General features: G+C 39.6%; 1 protein-coding gene and 1 long non-coding RNA gene across 5 annotated transcripts in view; one reads left to right on the forward strand and one right to left on the reverse strand.

The window, feature by feature from the left end:
• LOC121011788 (uncharacterized) overlaps positions 1-6,700 on the reverse strand; it is a 35,798-nt gene extending 29,098 nt beyond the window's left edge. For both annotated transcript variants that reach the window (XR_005781766.1, XR_005781765.1), the window contains exon 1: positions 6,507-6,700. This is a non-coding gene — a long non-coding RNA (uncharacterized LOC121011788). The remainder of the gene's footprint in view (positions 1-6,506) is intronic.
• Positions 6,701-6,842: 142 nt separating this feature from the next.
• CENPF (centromere protein F) overlaps positions 6,843-17,472 on the forward strand; it is a 63,297-nt gene continuing 52,667 nt past the window's right edge. For 2 of the 3 annotated variants that reach the window (XM_040446461.1, XM_040446463.1), the window contains exons 1-5: positions 6,843-6,970; positions 9,658-9,860; positions 10,899-11,095; positions 16,461-16,582; positions 17,027-17,118. In XM_040446461.1, the coding sequence (XP_040302395.1) occupies positions 9,699-9,860; positions 10,899-11,095; positions 16,461-16,582; positions 17,027-17,118 (573 nt within the window). In that variant the 5' untranslated portion in view covers positions 6,843-6,970; positions 9,658-9,698. Of the gene's footprint in view, positions 6,971-7,091; positions 7,258-9,657; positions 9,861-10,898; positions 11,096-16,460; positions 16,583-17,026; positions 17,119-17,472 lie in introns of those variants that run through there. The other variant, XM_040446462.1, reaches the window with a different exon arrangement.

A 17,472-nucleotide genomic window follows, 5' to 3' on the forward strand; every position in this document is an offset into this window, starting at 1 on the left:
GATTCTGTGTCTTCCTCTCTCTCTGCTCCTCCCCCACTCATGCTCTGTCTCTCTTTCAAAATAAATAAACATTAAAAAAAAAAAGAAATGAAAGGGAAAAGATAATTCATCTGATAAGGCCACTAAAAGGATAGTAACAGAAGATTTTGAAAAACTATGTTCCAATAATTTTGGCAACGTAGATGAAGTAGAAACATTGCTTGAAAGACACAAACTACTGAAACTGAATAAAGTAGAAATAGACCACTTTAATGACCTGTTTTCAATTAAAAATTTTAATTCCTAATAAAAAACCTGCACAGAGAAAACTCCAGGCCTAAGCATTAAAGAATAAATGATACCAATTCTATGTAAACTCTTCCTGAAAGACATAAGGACGAAATGCTTCTCAACCAATTTTATGAGGCCAGATTTAACCTGACACCAAAACCAGGCCAGTTTTAACCATACTTAATGATACAACAAGATGGAAAACTATGACCCAATATCTCTCCTATACATAGTTGCAGAAATCTTCAAGAAATATTAGCAAGTCAAATGCATCAACATATAAAAAAAGGATAATATACCACACCAAGTGGCATATATAACAGTAATTCAAGGTTGTTAACAGTTGAAGATCAAACAGTGCAATCCCCATGATACCCGAATAAAGGAGAACTACCATGTGATCTTCTCAATAAGTTCAGCAAAAGAGTTTGATAAAATCTAATAACCTAACACCATGATAAAAATGGTCAACAAACTGAAGCAGAAAGAAACTTCCTTAAGCTGATAAAGGGCATCTATAAAAATTTATAGCTATCATCATACTTCGTGATGAAAGACTGAATGTTTTTCCCTAAGATCAGAAAGACAAAAAAGATGTCCACTCTCATTATACTATTCAACATTATACTTGAGGTCCTAACCAATGAAATAAGGAAGGGAAGAAAAATAAATAGAAAACATATAGATTGGAAACAAGGAAGTAAAACCATGTTGAGTTGCAGATAACCTGTAGAATATAGTAATCTACAAAACAGCTACTAGAACTATTAAGAGATGTTATGAGGTGAATTGCACCCCGCGCCCCCCCCCCAATTTACATGTTGAAATCCTAATTCCTAGTACATCAGAATGTGACTTTACTTGGATACAGGGTCTTTACAGAGTTAAAATGAGGTCATCAGGTTGGGCCCTGTTACGGACTGAATGTTTGTGTCCTAGCTGATTAATATAAGACAGGTTAGCAAGTTTGCAAGACACAAAGTCATTTTACAAAAATAAATTGATTTCTTTATACAAGCAACAAAATACGAGAAACTAAAAATTTTTAAAGTCTGCTTACAATAGCATGCAGAAAAGGAAATACTTGTGGATGAATATAACAACATATGTATATACCCTGAAAATTATAAAACACTGCTAAGAGAAGTACTATTTAGAAGACTGATTATAAAACACTACTAAGAGAAGTGTTATTTAGAAGACCGAAATAATTGAAGACATATACCGTGTTAATGAACCAGAAGATACAATATTCTTAGATCCTTCAAATTGATCTACAGATTCAATGCAATCACCATCAAAATTCCAGGAGGCTTTTGGAAAAGTTAGGATTCTTATTCTAAAATGTTTATGGAAAATAAAGGTCCTAGACAATTTAAAAAGGTCCTAAAACAATTTAAAAAGATCATAGAGAGCTTATAGTACTTAATTTAACGACTTAATTATAAATCTACAGTAATCAAAACAGTATGATACAGTTGTAAAGATAGACAATACAGGTCAGTAGAACAGTATAAGGAGGCAGAAATAATGTCCCTGTTTGTGTGTTCATTTAATTTTCAATAAAGGCACTAAGGTAATAATAGAAAAAGGATATGGTATTAGAACAACTGGATCACTATATGGAAAAATGTAAACTTTGACCTTTATATCATGCCATACAAAAAATAAAACTCAAAATGGATCAGAGACTTACATGTAAAAACTCAAATTATAAAATTTCCAGAAGAAAATATAGGACCATCTTTGAAAATTTGAGATATGTGTAAATTTCTCAGATCCAACTCAAAAAATCATGACCCATGAAAGAGAAGATTGAATTGACTCTATCAAAATCAAATTTCTGCTTTTTGAAAGACATCAAACACATTTGGAGCAAATGTTTGCAAATCGTGTATCTGACAAAGGCTTTGTGTTCAGAATATATGATATATCATAGGGAGAAGACCAGCAACTCAATAAAAATATAGGCAAAATATTTTAAGAGATACTTCACAAAAGAAGACATACAGCTAGCTAATAGGTACATCAAAAGATGGTCAACATATTAGTCATCAGACAAATGCAAATTAAATCCACTGTGAGCTAACATACACACTGAGCAGAATGGCATAAATTAATGACTACCAGTACCAGGTACTGGTGAGGATGTGCATCAGATCGAACCCTCATACACTGTAAAACATACAAGCACTTTGGGAAAGATTTTGGGCATTTCTTAAAAAGTTAAGCATTCACTTACTATTTGATGCAGTAATTTCACTCACATGTATTTTACAAGAGAAATGAAAACCCACGTTCATTCACAAAGCTCGTATGCAAAAATATGGAAGCTTTATTCGTAATTCCAAATAGGAAACAACACAAATGTCAATCAATAGGATAACCTGATTGCATATCCATGCAAGGAAATATTATTAAGAAGTTCAAAAAAATAAATGAGGAGGAGTCTCAAAAATATTATGCTGAGCCAAAAAAGCCAGACACAAAAGAGTAATGGAATTACATAATGTAATTCCAGTTACATGAAGCTCTAAAAAAAACCCCACAAATTTAATGTATAGTGATGGAAAACAGATCAGTGGTTGGAGTGTATCTTGGACTTTTGGGGGGTAGATACCTGGAAAGGGTCACAAGGAAACCTTCTGGTGTGAAGGATTATTTAAATGTTGATTTTGATGTTGCTTACAAAGGTGCATGTATTCTTCAAAATCCGTTGCACGATACACCTAAAATGAGTGTATTTTACGTGAACTACATCTCAATAAAAATTTGAATATAAGATATAGATTTTCAAAACAGATAAAAACAAAATAAAATCATGTGCTGCCTCCAAGAGAAGCATCTAGAGCATGTAGACACAGAATTGTCGCAAATAAGAAGGTGGAAGAATAGGGGCGCCTGGGTGACTCAGTCGGTTAAGCGTCCAACTCTTGATTTTGGCTCAGGTCATGATCTTGAGGTTGTGACATTGAGGCTCCACCCAGTGTGGAGCTTGTGTAAGATTCTCTTTCTCCCTCTCTCTCTCTGCCCCACCCCTGCTCTCTCCCTCTCTCTCTCTCTCTCTCTCTCTCAAAAATAAAAAATAACAACCAAACCAAACCAAAATAACAACCACCAGCACCAGCATCACCACCGATATTGTTCCTGCCTCATAGAACTTATATTGTAGTGAGGGAGGCAATCTCAAGATCAGATACATACCTGTAAAACTAAAATGTCTTAAGGCTCCCTATAGCTGAAACATCATTATGACATAATAAAAAAACAAATTGCTGCTTAAAATAATAGGTTATATTGTCTTCAGGATTCAGAGAGCTTTTATTTAGAGAAAGAACTTTTATGGTTGTTGTTGTGTTTTTTTTTTTTTTTTGAGGGGTGGGGAATAATTGATTAAAAGGAGGATGACACCTTATTTAATCGAACCTGAAAAGGAAATGGAATGTTATGAGAGAGATGTGATGCTTGCTGGAGGGAATGTAGCTTGAGAAAGTATTTATTAAAGGGAAATATTTGAGCAGTGTTAAGTGCTATGAGGAAGATTCAGGAAAGTAGGAGAGGTGGATGATTCCAGTTTACAAGGGCATAATTGAGAGTCAAGTTTCTGAAATGCAAGGGGCTCCAAACACAGAGTGGTCATTCAGCCTTGAGTCAGAAATATGCTTCCTGTGGTTGCAGCAGGAAAAACGGAGAGAGAAATGGTTGTTGATTTGGGCAAGGTTGTAGATGTCAGTGACAGGCAGTTGAAGGTGTTCCTGTCAGATCTTTCATTTTCTGTGAACTGAGAGATAAGGTCATCTTCTGAGAGCCAGAGTGGAGATGGTAGTTGGAGGAGATTAGAGAAATTCTGGACTTGGGACAAAGGGTTGTCCCAGTTAGAGGTCATACATTTAAAGTGGTTCCTATCTGCACAATCCTAGGATTTTTCACCAGCCCCATTCTGTAGCAATAGGGCTCTTAGGAAGGGTCTGGACAGGTGCATGCATATAAGTTTGGGGAGACAAAGAGAACAAGGGGTAAGAGAGTGGATACTAGTAAAAGGAGTAGTTTAAGTGATGGACCCTGCAATCTAAGCTGGAGAGGAAAAGATAGACTCAAGAGCACTGATTGATTGGCAGAAAGTAGAGATGGTGGATGAATAAATTAGCCCAGAGAGTAGACTGGCTCAGTGAGGGAGCAGCTTTAAAAAGAGAAGTGAGGGACTAATTTCACTTAGCATAATACCCTCCAGTTCCATCCACATAGTTGCAAACGGCAAGATTTCATTCTTTTGGATTGCCAAGTAATACTCCAGTGTGTGTGTGTGTGTGTGTGTGTGTGTGTACATTTTCTTTATCCATTTATCCATCAGTGGACATTTGGGCTCTTTCCATACTTTGGCTATTGTTGATAGTGCTGCTATAAACATGGGGGTGCATTATGCTAAGTGAAATTAGTCAGAGAAAGACAAAAATCATACACTCATATGAGGACTTTAAGAGACAAAACAGATGAACATAAGGGAAGGGAAACAAAAATAATATAAAAACAGAGAGGCGGACAAAACAGAAGAGACTCATAAATATGGAGAACAAACTGAGGGTAACTGGAGACATTGTGGGAGGGGGGATGGGCTAAATGGGTAAGGTGCACTAAGGAATCTACTCCTGAAATCGTTGTTGCACTATATGCTAACTAATTTTGATGTAAATGTTTAAAAATAAAAAATAAAATTAAATAGAAAAAAAAAGAAAAGTGAGGGAGTTGAAAATAACTCTCATAAGACATCTACGTTTGGTTGGATGGGATTCACCCCCTTAAAAAACGGGGAAAAATAGCAGGGGAAGGAAACCATAATTGAAATCACAGAATAGTCTCCATCACATGGTTCCTCTGTTCAAGAAGTCAATGTATTTCTTTACTGATTATTATAGATGAATGTAGTACAAGGTTTGGCTATACAGTGACCACCCAATAGTTATCTACTAAGTAATAAATAAATAGTAAATGTCATCCTTGAAAATCCTCTATTATATGTGTTTCTGGTTCCTTAGGTAGCTAATAGTTGAATAATTACCCAGGGAAGCAATGGAATTGTGATTGGTGCTGGAATCAGAATTGGGTTCAAATCCCAAAACAACCAGATGCTAGACTGATCATGGCAGCATCTAGTAAAAGTTCTCCTCACCTACCGGCTCCCTCCCTTTGTGGGGGGGATTCAAGGATAGTGGAGAACAAGGTCTTGGTCCAGATGGTGGTTTTACATCCCAAGATGGTCTTAATTTTTATGTGCAAAGTTACTGGGAAGTTAAGAGATACAAAAATGAATTAAAACAGATTTTACTCCACAGGAATTTTCAAGACTGATAGGGGAGACAGACATAAATATAATGTATACACCAATTTCTAAGAAAGACATAGAAAATCGTTATTTTTTTTTTTATGTTGGTTCATTTTTGGGAAAGCGAGAGAGCGCTAGAGAGAGAATTCGAGTGGGGGAGAGGCAGAGAAAAAGGGACAGAAAATTCCAAGCAGGCTCTGCACTGCCCCACATGAGACTCGAATTCAAAAACCATGAAATCATGATTTGAGCTGAAATCAAGAGTGGGATGCTTAACCAACTGGGCCACCCAGGGGCCCATGGAAATAGTTATTTCTAAGAGCTGGGTGAAAATAGGGAGTTTTTATGAAGGAAGTGGCATTTGAACTGGGTACTGAAAGATGAGCAGAAAAGGTAAAGGGCCATCTAAAATGCAGTAACCATCTAATGAAAGGTAGAGAGAGGGTTACAGAAAGTTTGTAATGTATCGAGGAGGGCAAAAAGCATCAGAGATCCATTAATTTAACAATTCATTCTTTTGCTCCTGTCTTTAGAATCTTATTTTTTGTTGACTAGGGAAATAAAACAAGTACACAAACATACACAAAACTAGTGGGCTTCATATAAAGGAGAGATAACATCTACTTTTGGAGATGCTTCTGGCTGCAATGTCCTCCCCTGAATCCAGCTAACAAGCGTTCAGAATCACCTCTTTAGAATACGATCAACGGGACAAGAGCAGTTAAGAGTGACATCCTGTATACTCTAGATTCAATTTCAAATTAGGGAGCTTCTATGTGCCTCAATTACCTTTTAAATAAAATGGAAAACACTCTCCTCAAAGAATTGTTAAGAATGACACTGGACGAAGAATGCATGGCAGGCATAGTACCTCATATCTATGTCCTAAAGTACATATTTAAAAATAAGTAGATACCTAGTGCGCAGCATTAAGAATGTTCGCCAGCCCGCACAATTCCGCCGGCTGTAGGTGATAGACCACACTCTCCTAAGCAGCCGGGCCGGTTCCTACTTTCTGGCGGAAATAGCGGTTCCAAAAGGCCTTCAGACTCTGCAAGAGCACGTGGGCTCCGCCTCCCCACAACAACAAAAAAACACTGTAACTCCGGTGCCGGCAGGTCGGGTGGTGAGGACTTGATTTTTAAATCCGTCCGAAAGAACCAATCAGAGCGACCGTCCGAGTGCGCGGAAGCCGATTGGTTTGTAGCTACTTACGGCAACCAATAGGCGTGGAAGTAAGTGCCGTCGGTCCCGGAAGGGGGCGAATCGAAAACGGGTGGCGACCGCGGGCAGTTTGAATTGGAACCTGGGCTGAAACCCGCGGAGGCTGCGCCGGAACTCGACTCTCCCACGGGTCGTCTTTCTCTCCCCGCCAGCAAGGTGAGTGTCCTGCGTGGGTCGTGGCTTCGGCTGCAGGCCTGGGGGAGCAGCTGACTTTCTGTCCGAGGACCCGCGATCCCGCAGGCATCCGCGCTCCCTGGCCCAGGGGATGTAGCGGTCCACCCCCTCCCACCTGACGGGACCGGAGGATCAGCCTGGCCGGGGTGAGGTTTTTAGGGCCGCTCTGCTCCTGGGAAAGCTGTGCTCGCACCACTGTCCGCAGACCCAGCTCGCTCACGAGCTCGCACTCTGGGGGATCGGTTTCCTCGTGATAAATGAATTATAAGGTAAATGAATTGGGGACCAGCAGGTATTTTCCTCGCAGCCGTCTACGTCCCCAGCCAGTGGCTTCTTGGGTTTTCATCTGCCCGGTGAGTTGGTGTGCCTGCTGCCTCTTGCGAGAGCATTTCTCCTGCCTTCCACTTTTATTTGGGCACGCTTGGGTGCCTGGCTCTGTTATGTTATGAGGACCCAGAAAGAAACGACCTGAGTGCTATCCTTGAGCCTGGTCTAGAGGACCAGGCTGAGTTTTAACTCTTAGGCCTAGCCGTTGCTCTGTAGGCGGGGACTCCGCTTTCTTGTTGGAGTTGGGAGATTCTGATAAAGGGAAAGCTTGAAAATGGGCCTACAGTGCGTGTTTTGATTCGGGCATAAAGAGTGCCTTCCACATATTTAAGATAGAGCATTTTCTGCAAAATCCTCCTTACAGGAACCTTGACATCTAGGGCTTTTCTTCAACTACCCACCCTCCTTTACACCTGTTGCTTCTTACATCTTAATCTGGAGATTTACAATTTTTTGTCATTTGCCCAGTGCTTGGGTAATGATTGTTGGTGATTGATGCCCTCTTCTGTCAAAGTATGCTGTAATCAAAAGTAGCTTGGGTCTGATGATTGTTTTAACCACTTCTTCATAGCAGTATCTTAGATTTGGAAATGGAAAAGCATTCAACTTGCCAGTTTTCCTTCTGTTTATTTTCCTCATCTCTATCATCTTTCTAAATCGCTCCTTTTAATATTTTGTTGGTGATGGCATCTGATGTAATGAGTTCAGTGGCTAGCATAACTGTTTAGGACAGTTATCATTGTGTGCCTCTGGGGTATTGTACTCCCATCCCCGAATGAGCAAGCTAGATTGAACTGAAGGAGAAGCCTATTGTGGCAGTGTAAATTGTCCTTTGTTGGTGGAGAGGCATGAGATTTCTTTCAGCAGTTTTTGGGCAAATAGGAGTGGAGTTTAAGATGCTGCGTTCAAAGAATTGAGATCTGCAAAAAGAAAAAAAAAAAAGCTGGCGGAGAAAACACAGCTTTCCAAGAACTTTGCTTCTGTTTTTTAATTTTTTTGAATCTTTTTTTTTTTAATCATTCCTAGTTCTTTTACCAACTGTTTATTAGTTGTTCTGATAAAAAGTTTCATGGGTGAAGTCAATTGAAGCAAGACACTACAATGTTTGTGGATTTCATTTAGTAAAAGAGATTCTCACCTTGTTGCCCAAATAACTGGAAAATGAATGCTTTTCTTTCATTTAAGTTCTAGAGGCAAACGAATAAAGAACAATTACCATACTTTTCTTCCAGATTATTTAAATATCCTAAGATGTGGCCGAGAAGGAGGTAGGCCACTTCTCTCTTGGTACCACAGGCTGAAATATATAAATGAAGTGTTTTTGACAATAAATATAATAGCTAGCAGGTGTAGAACACTCATCAGGAAATATAGTACTGTTGTAAGCCTTTGGGAAGTCACCACCATTATTACCCATATTTTACCAATGCAGAAACCAAGGCACAGAGCAGTTAAATAACATGCCCAAGGGGCGCCTGGGTGGCGCAGTCGGTTAAGCGTCCGACTTCAGCCAGGTCACGATCTCGCGGTCCGTGGGTTCGAGCCCCGCGTCGGGCTCTGGGCTGATGGCTCAGAGCCTGGAGCCTGTTTCCGATTCTGTGTCTCCCTCTCTCTCTGCCCCTCCCCCGTTCGTGCTCTGTCTCTCTCTGTCCCAAAAATGAATAAACGTTGAAAAAAAAAAAAAAATAACATGCCCAAGGTCACACACAGCTGAGCTGGGATTTGAATCACTGAGTCTATATACTGGTTTCCTCATCAAGGTCTCTCTGGAGCATGTCTTTACTGCATTGTGCAATGACTCTAGCACCAATACGACACTCACTCTTTGTTCACTCATGCATTAGCTCAACACATAACTGCTTGGAAGGAGAGACAGGGTAGCTGTGTCATGAGAGACTATGACCAGGAGATATGACCAGGTTATGGATCTCCCCAGGGAAGGCTTCCCAGATGTGGCAATGATGTGAAGAGGGAAAGAAGAGCATTTGCAAAATAACTTAGCATGAGTTTTATTTGTTTATAGGATCTATTTCACCTGAGACCTCATAGCAAAATACTCATGTTTTGTGTAATAAAAACAAATGGAGTGGCAGAAGGAAGGTAGCTCAGAAATGAAATCTGAGAAATAGGAAAAACAAAGCCAGGGAAACCGAACAAGCATCTTCTGTACTTCACCCTCAGAGTTCTTGGTGTAACCTTTCAGAGGATGGAGAAGATAGATGTTATACTTCCTTATCTTTTGAAATGCGAAGTTTTGCAACTCCTTAGAGACTCCCTAGTCTCTGAGACTTGTAAGTTTCCTTTTACCGTGTTAAGCCCAACAGTCTGCTTACTCTTTTCAGTTTACTTATAAATGCGTGAATAGTAAAGAAAGGAGAGCAAAATGAGCTGGGCTTTGGAAGAATGGAAAGAGGGTCTGCCTACGAGAGCGCTCCAGAAAATTCAAGAGCTGGAAGGACAGCTGGACAAATTGAAGAAGGAAAGGCAGCAACGGCAGTTTCAGCTTGAGACTCTGGAGGCCGCACTGCAGAAGCAGAAACAGAAGGTATCAGTGAAACGCTGGTATTGAAACCTTGTCACGTATTTGAGCTTGGTCTGAAATTTCGAGACAAACGATCACGCTGTCTTCAGGTGGTATTCCGCCCCTCTCCTTTTTTCAGTCATTTGTATTTTAATTGCCTCATTTTCTTCATCCTGTGTCCTCATTTCTGCTTACCTGCTAAGATTCAGAGCTGCTGAGTTCCATTTTAACTCCGTTTGGGACCACACGTTGGAAATTACTTTTGTACTCGGTACCACATGGCCAAAATTCTCCAGCTCCGAATTTAGGGGCTAGTGTTAGAGCCCTTTGCAGTCCAAATGGATATCACTTTCTGATAGTGGGCTTTTCACTTGGTATTCCCAGTCCTCTTCTCTTCTGGGCTAGAAAATGAAAACTTAGAGGTGCCCGGGTGGCTCAGTCAGTTAAGCATTTCCGCTCAGGTCGTGATCTCATGGTTCATGGGATCGAGCCCCATGTAGGAGTTCGGAGCCTGCTTGGGATTTTCTCTCTCCCTCTCTCTCTCTGCCCTTCCCTCATGCTCTCTTTCTCTCAAAATAAATAAATAAACTTAAAACAAAATAGAAAATGAAAAATTTAAACAGTGCTTCTTCCTTACCTCTGCATGAGCCAACAAGGTAGTGGTATAGTCACTGCTTCTAAAATGTCTTCACTAGTGGGAGAATTTTTATAATAACTGAGTTTAGCAGCCAGACTTTGAAATGAATTGCTAAGGGAGGTTTATAGGGTTTATTTTTGATTTTGTTATCTCGAAAGGACGTTAAAGGCTCCCTTTCTAGGAAAGGTACGTGTGTAGCCCTGACCAAAGATAATGTAATCCATGACTTTGTAGAACTTTTCTGTCTATAGGCTACCAGGTGGGGTCATTTAAAATTTCTGTGTTCTTCGTGAAGCACTGACATGTGCATTATAGCAACCACATCTCAGAAACATTAGTTGTCAGTGTTGAGCTCAGATTTACAAATAATGCTTGGTAGAGTCACAAAGTAAGAGACCCGTTTCTTTCTGCACAATCTCCATTAGGTTGAGCAGGAAAAAACTGAGGGTGCAAACCTAAAAAGGGAGAACCAGAGCTTGATGGAAGTATGTGAGAATCTGGAGAAGACCAAGCAGAAAATTTCTCATGAACTTCAAGTCAAGGAGTCACAAGTGAATTTCCAAGAAGGACAACTGAACTCCAGCAAAAAACAAATAGAAAAACTGGAACAGGAACTGAAAAGGTAATTTTTTGAATGGTATTTTTACGGATGTCATTTATACGTGTTCGTCAGATGCATTTTTATCTTTTCCTTTAATGATATAATTATGAATTGCAGTTTTTTCCCCCCAGTGGAATAAACAATGATTTGAGGAAAAGTAATTCTTCTGTCTTCCTATCGTCACATGGCTTAGTACTATATAAATTCATTAAATGGCTTTTTGCTTATTTATTTCTTTGTTCAGGATATGTTTATTAAGCTGCCTCATGTGTAAGACACTGTGTTTGTTACTGGGTGGTATAATAAATAGCGCCAAATCTCTCAACAGTGAGTATTGAAAAGGCGGAGGGGAGTGAAAGCATGGCTAACACTGATGGCTTCTGTTTCCTCTGAGTAGAAAAGCTGTTGCGAGAATAAGAGAAGTAGGGGGTTTTAGAAGGACCTGGGAACACTCAGGGTCTAGCTGAGATTGGAGTCTAGGAGTTGATAGTGGGACCCATCTATAGAGTTGTACACTTTTTATTTCCCCGTCGGCATCTGCGATGTAAATGCTAAGAATGTGAATGGGAGGTTTGACTTAGGGTTATTTTCAGCCAGGGTCATGGGATAGGAGACAATGGATAATTGAGGCTGCTGCGAAGAGAGTGGTTAAAATCCTGTGCCACGGAATCTAGGCTGGGGAGGGAAGGGAGCAAACTCAAGAAGAGCTTCCTACTGAGATCCCCATCTTCTATCTGAAGCATTACATAACCGATTTGCCAGTTTCAGTGCCATATTTAAGCAATAAAAAATGGTGCTTTTGACTTCTTTACCATTAGAAAGAAATCCTCAAACAACTTGAGACATCAGTCAAAATAAATCTAGTAGGACCTAAATGCTAGCTTATAAATGATACCTTTTTGTTTTAATAGTGGAATTTGGTCAAAATAGCAAGGAGTAATACAGACTGGAAGCAAAATGGACTTTAGTAGGTTGCCCCATTGTTGATTCTGCTGATACACACCCAGAAGTTTTTTTAAAAATGTTTTTTTAGGGGCGCCTGGGTGGCGCAGTCGGTTAGGTGTCCGACTTCAGCCAGGTCACGATCTCACGGTCCGTGGTTTTGAGCCCCGCGTCGGGCTCTGGGCTGATGGCTCAGAGCCTGGAGCCTGTTTCCGATTCTGTGTCTCCCTCTCTCTCTGCCCCTCCCCCATTCATGCTCTGTCTCTCTCTGTCCCAAAAAAATAAATAAACGTTGAAAAAAAAATTTTTTTTTAAAAATGTTTTTTTATTTGAAATAACTTTGTTTTTAAAGTTTATTTATGTATTTTTGAGAGAGAGAGAGAGAGCCCGAGACAGTGTGCCCGTGGGGGAGGGGCAGAGAGAGAGGGAAACCAAGAATCCCAAGCAGGCTCCACACTGTCAGCACAGAGCCTACATGGGGCTCAGTCCCAGGAACCATGAGATCATGACCTGAGCCAAGATCAAGAGCTCAACTGACTAAGCCACCAGGTGCTCTTGAAATAACTTTAGGTTTACAGAAACAGTAGTTAACATCCAATATAACCAAAGCATAATGACCGAACCAGAAATCAACATTGGTTCAATGCTATTAACTAAACTATAGGCCTTATTAGCATTTCACTAGTTTTTCCGGTAATGTCCCTACCAGGATCTGATGCAGGATCCCACATTACATTTAGTTGATGTTGTCTTAGTCTCTTTCTAAGCTGTGACAGTTTCTTGCCTTTTGTGTCCCTGCAGCTGTTGACAGGTTAACTCATCAGCTCTTCTGTCCAATAGTCCTCAATTTGGGTCTCTCTGTTGTTCTTCTCACTGATTATATCAGGGGTTTCAGCAATGCCATGGTTCATATTTTGTGCTAGATGGTTCTTTTAGACTAGATGTGGAAGGCTGTCCTGGGCACTGTAGTGTCCTTAATAGCATCCCTGGCCTCTACCTACTAGATTCCGGTAGCACCTATGCCATCTGCAAGTTTTGACAATCAGAAATGTCGTTAGGCATTGCTAAATGTCTTTTGGGAGGACAAAATCATTCTGGATTGAGAACCACTGGGTCTGATTCAGGTTATGAATTTTGGGTGAGAATACCACAGAAGTAATGATGTTTCTGTTTCAGTGTATACTATCAGGGTAACATGATTTAACATGACTTTTACTCTGATTACCTGGCTAAGGTGGTGTCTGGGTTTCTGGGAACCCAGAATAGTAACTGGGAAGTTACTGTTTTCCCCTTTGTAATTAATAAATATCTTGATACCAAGGAATTTGTTTTTCCTAACATAACTGCAATAATCTTAATCCTACCTACCTCTCAAACATATTTTTGAAAGTTCAGACATTTTGCAATGACTCTGATTTGTCTTCCTGTGAAGAGAACTTAGGTGCACAGAAATCTTTTTATAATTTTGTTTCCTATCCATACCTAGAAGTTGCATGTTAGAATGATAAATCGTTTCTATTTCACTGAGTTTTTTGTTTTCTTGTTTGTTGTCTGCTGTACCAACCTCCATGAGAACAGGGACCTTGTCGATCTTATCACTGTGCCCCATGCACCTGGCAGTGGTAGGCCCTCAAATATTTGTCAAATGAATAAATGAATGAAAGATAGGCAGGTGCTTTTGAAAAACAGGTGCTAGAGAAGTCGGAAGTTGATTTCAGAAGGCCCGAATAGTTTTCTCTGAAAGCACGTTTTGGCTGCTGGTTTTAGAAATACTGGTTTTCATAATTTAGACAGAAATGTTTATATTTCTAATATTTTAGATAAACATACTTTTGTATACATTTCTCTATTTTATTGCAAAGTGACATTTGATAGCGGTACTTGCAGATACAAAGTGCTCAGAGTTGTGCATGACACCTAGCACCCTGGTAAATGTCAACATTATCATTAGTTGTTACAGTTGCCATTGTCACCATTGTGGGATTAGGACAGCACATTTAGTTTAAGAGTGTTCTTATTATGGGATGCCTGGGTGGCTCAGTGGATTGAATGTCTTGACTCTTGATTTCAGCTCAGGTCATGATCTAGCAATTCATGAGTTCGTGCCCCGCATTGAGCTCTGTGCTGACAGCTCAGAGCCTGCTTGGGATTCTCTCTCTCCTCTCTCTGCCCCTCCTCAGCCTGCCTCTCTCTCTCTCTCTCTCTCTCTCTGTCTCAAAATAAATAAACTTTAAAAAAAAGTATTCTTATTATCTATGACATAGGTATAGATGTTTATAAGTGTTTATAAACTAACCTTGAGACTATAAAAACTATGAAGAGTACAATTGTCTATAATGTGACAACTATAAACTACAAAAACTGTTGAATGTATTTTCAAATTCTCATTGGTAACCTTCAAGTACAGGACAGAAATTTATTTTTTCCATCAGCGGCCACTGATTAGGTTTCAGGAAGGTCTCAAACACGTTAGGTTTGAACCATTTGAAATGTTGGTCAAAAACTGTTGAGTATTGATGATCTCATACAGAAAATCGTTTAATTTAGTGCTTTTTTTTTTTTGGCGGCAATTTGTGTTTTGTTCTGTTTTTTTCCATAGGAAATAGGAGGAGTAAAGGTTTATAGAAATAGTAGAAGGGCATACGTTTATTTAGTATTTATAATAAATACACTCTTTTAAAAAATGAACATAGGGGGGCGCCTGGGTGGCGCAGTCGGTTAAGCGTCTGACTTCAGCCAGGTCACGATCTCGCGGTCCGTGAGTTCGAGCCCCGCGTCAGGCTCTGGGCTGATGGCTCGGAGCCTGGAGCCTGTTTCCGATTCTGTGTCTCCCTCTCTCTCTGCCCCTCCCCCGTTCATGCTCTGTCTCTCTCTGTCCCAAAAATAAATAAATGTTGAAAAAAAAAAATGAACATAGGGAAAGGGGGATGAAACGTGAATTTGAGGGGGAAAGAAACACCCGATTTTACAAGATTCTTTAAAATTCATCTCTGGGGTGCCTGGGTGGCTCAGTCAGTTACGTGTCGACTCTTGATTTAAGCTTGGGTCATGATCTCACTGTTTGTGGGTTCAAGGCCCACATCAGGCTCTGCACTGATGGTGCAGAGCTAGTTTGGGATTCCCTCTCTCTCTCTCTCTTTCTCAAAAAAATAAACTAAAAAAATTTTTTTCTTAAATTCATCTCTAGAATTGCCAAACTTGTTATACCTTTGGTAGTTTATAGATCTGGACTATTCCTTGTGGTAGTGGCTAGCTACAGGTGGCTATTAAGCACTTGAAATGTGACTATTACAAATTGAGTAGTGCTATAAGTATACAATGCACACTAAATTCTGAAGGTTTGGTACAAGGAAATGTAAAATAATAGTATTTTGTATTAGTCAATAATTAGTATTGACTACAAGTTGAAGTGATAGTATGTTGAAAATACTGAGTTAAGTATAAAACTAAGACTAAATTCATTTTTTCTTATTGCTCTTTTCATGTTAGTAGAACCTTTTCTACTGGATGGTGCTGTTACCTACCATAAGCTCAAATGTGATGATTTGATTTGCTGAGTAGTCCTTTTCAGTCCAGACATTGTTTCTTCCTTCTCAGATTGAGTTTGGAACTGGGTGGAGCCAGGGCACTGGGGCACTTTCTTTACTGCTTTCTTCACACCTTATATGTAGCCAACAGTCCACAAGAGACTGTCGCATGCACGTCAGTAGCCATTCTATACTGTGTTCATTTCATTTCTTGTGTTGAGCTGAAATCACAAATGTTACAGATTTGCAAGATCTGAGTCTTCTATTCCCTTAGGCTGTCTGATCTGAAAGGCGTTCAGAATGGGATATACAGTGTATAGCTTCCTATTTCTTTGTGACGGTTTCCAGCCCTGTCTTCTCTAGATGCACTACGTTAACTGGATTTTTGTGTCTATGTTTTTAAAGTGTCATAAAATTCATGGCAGGTATTTGTAAGATTTTTGTAATGATTTCACATCACAAGTGATGTCATTCAGTTTCATGATTTGAGCTCATGCTTCGGCGACACCAGTTTCTTTCGATGTTTCTGAAGTTCTGGGTGTTTGGGGGGTTTGTTTGTTTGTTTTAATATTCCTGTGTCTTTCTTTGGCTTAGAATACAAAATTTGCTCAGAATATATCCCCAGCCTCCCAACTCTGTTACCATAGTGGTTTTTACAGATCTTCATTATAGCCTTTATACCACTGGAATTCTTGGTTCATATTTCTGTTTCCCTGACCACACTGAGTGCCTTTGACGACTGGGGCTGAGTCTGTCACATGAGTTAGTTCTTATTAAATGTCTGTTGGGTGCATGAAGTGCTGAAGAATTCTTAGAGGGATGGGTTTTTTGTAAGTTTATCACTCTCTGGGAGCGTAGTGCTGGCATTCTGTAGCATTTGCTCTGATGTGGCATCCTCTTGGGTCCTTTTCGAACAGATGTAAATCTGAACTTGAAAGAAGCCACCAAGCCGCACAGTCTGCAGATGCCTCTCTGCATCCGTGCACTACACCACAAAAAATTTTTGCAACTCCACTAACACCAAGTCAACATTACAGTGGTAAGGATTTTTTCCCTTCATAGCTCTTTTATTGGGATTTTAATTTGGGCAAAAAAAATCAATTAATTCATCTTTGAATTCAACTTTAATTTGAGCATTAAAAAAAAAAAACTTTTTAATTTGGGCATTGCATGGGCAATATATCCATTTGTGTATCTATTGAGCCATACTGAGCCACCAGTTAAGCCTTCAAACTTTTCATTTTATTATCCTGCAGTGTGTTTTAAAAGTAATTCAGGTTGAGAATATTCAAAGCACCTATGTCTCTATAATTTGATACTTGAGTAATTTGATCAGCGTCTGTTGTCCAAACCCAGATGTTCTGTTTACTTCGTGTACCAAGCAAGATATTCACTTCTAGACTATTGTGATGATTGTTCATCTGTGAATTCCTTTATGAAATCAGTGGCCGAGGTCAAACTGTTTCTCATTGTCTTTGTTTAGGCTCCAAATACGAAGATCTAAAAGAAAAATATAATAAAGAAGTTGAAGAACGAAAAAGATTAGAAGCAGAGGTTAAAGCCTTGCAGGCTAAGGTAAGTTAATTATGGGCCTCACGATAGAGTATGTGGTTGAAGAAACAGTACTTTGATATACAGAAATATGAGGTTAGAGAAAAATCTGGTGTACGTAGAGCTCGACACATTTTTCTTACACTGAGAAGATAAAGTGCTGGCTCGTTACGTTAGTTGTAATCACTGTTCGGTTTTAAAAACAAGTAGCAGTGAAAAAATAGAGTGGGGAGATCAGTTTATCCCTAGACATCAGATGTTCATCAAATTCTATAGAAACTGTAACCATATAATTATTTCCCTGTTAAGATCTAATGGTAAGGAGAGGTTAGGAGCAGAGTCATTCCAGACGCTCTGTCTGGCTTTATCACCCGGAGG

The sequence above is a fragment of the Herpailurus yagouaroundi genome, unplaced genomic scaffold (assembly GCF_014898765.1).
Source record: "Herpailurus yagouaroundi ecotype Mexico unplaced genomic scaffold, PumYag 195, whole genome shotgun sequence".
NCBI lineage: Eukaryota > Metazoa > Chordata > Mammalia > Carnivora > Felidae > Herpailurus > Herpailurus yagouaroundi.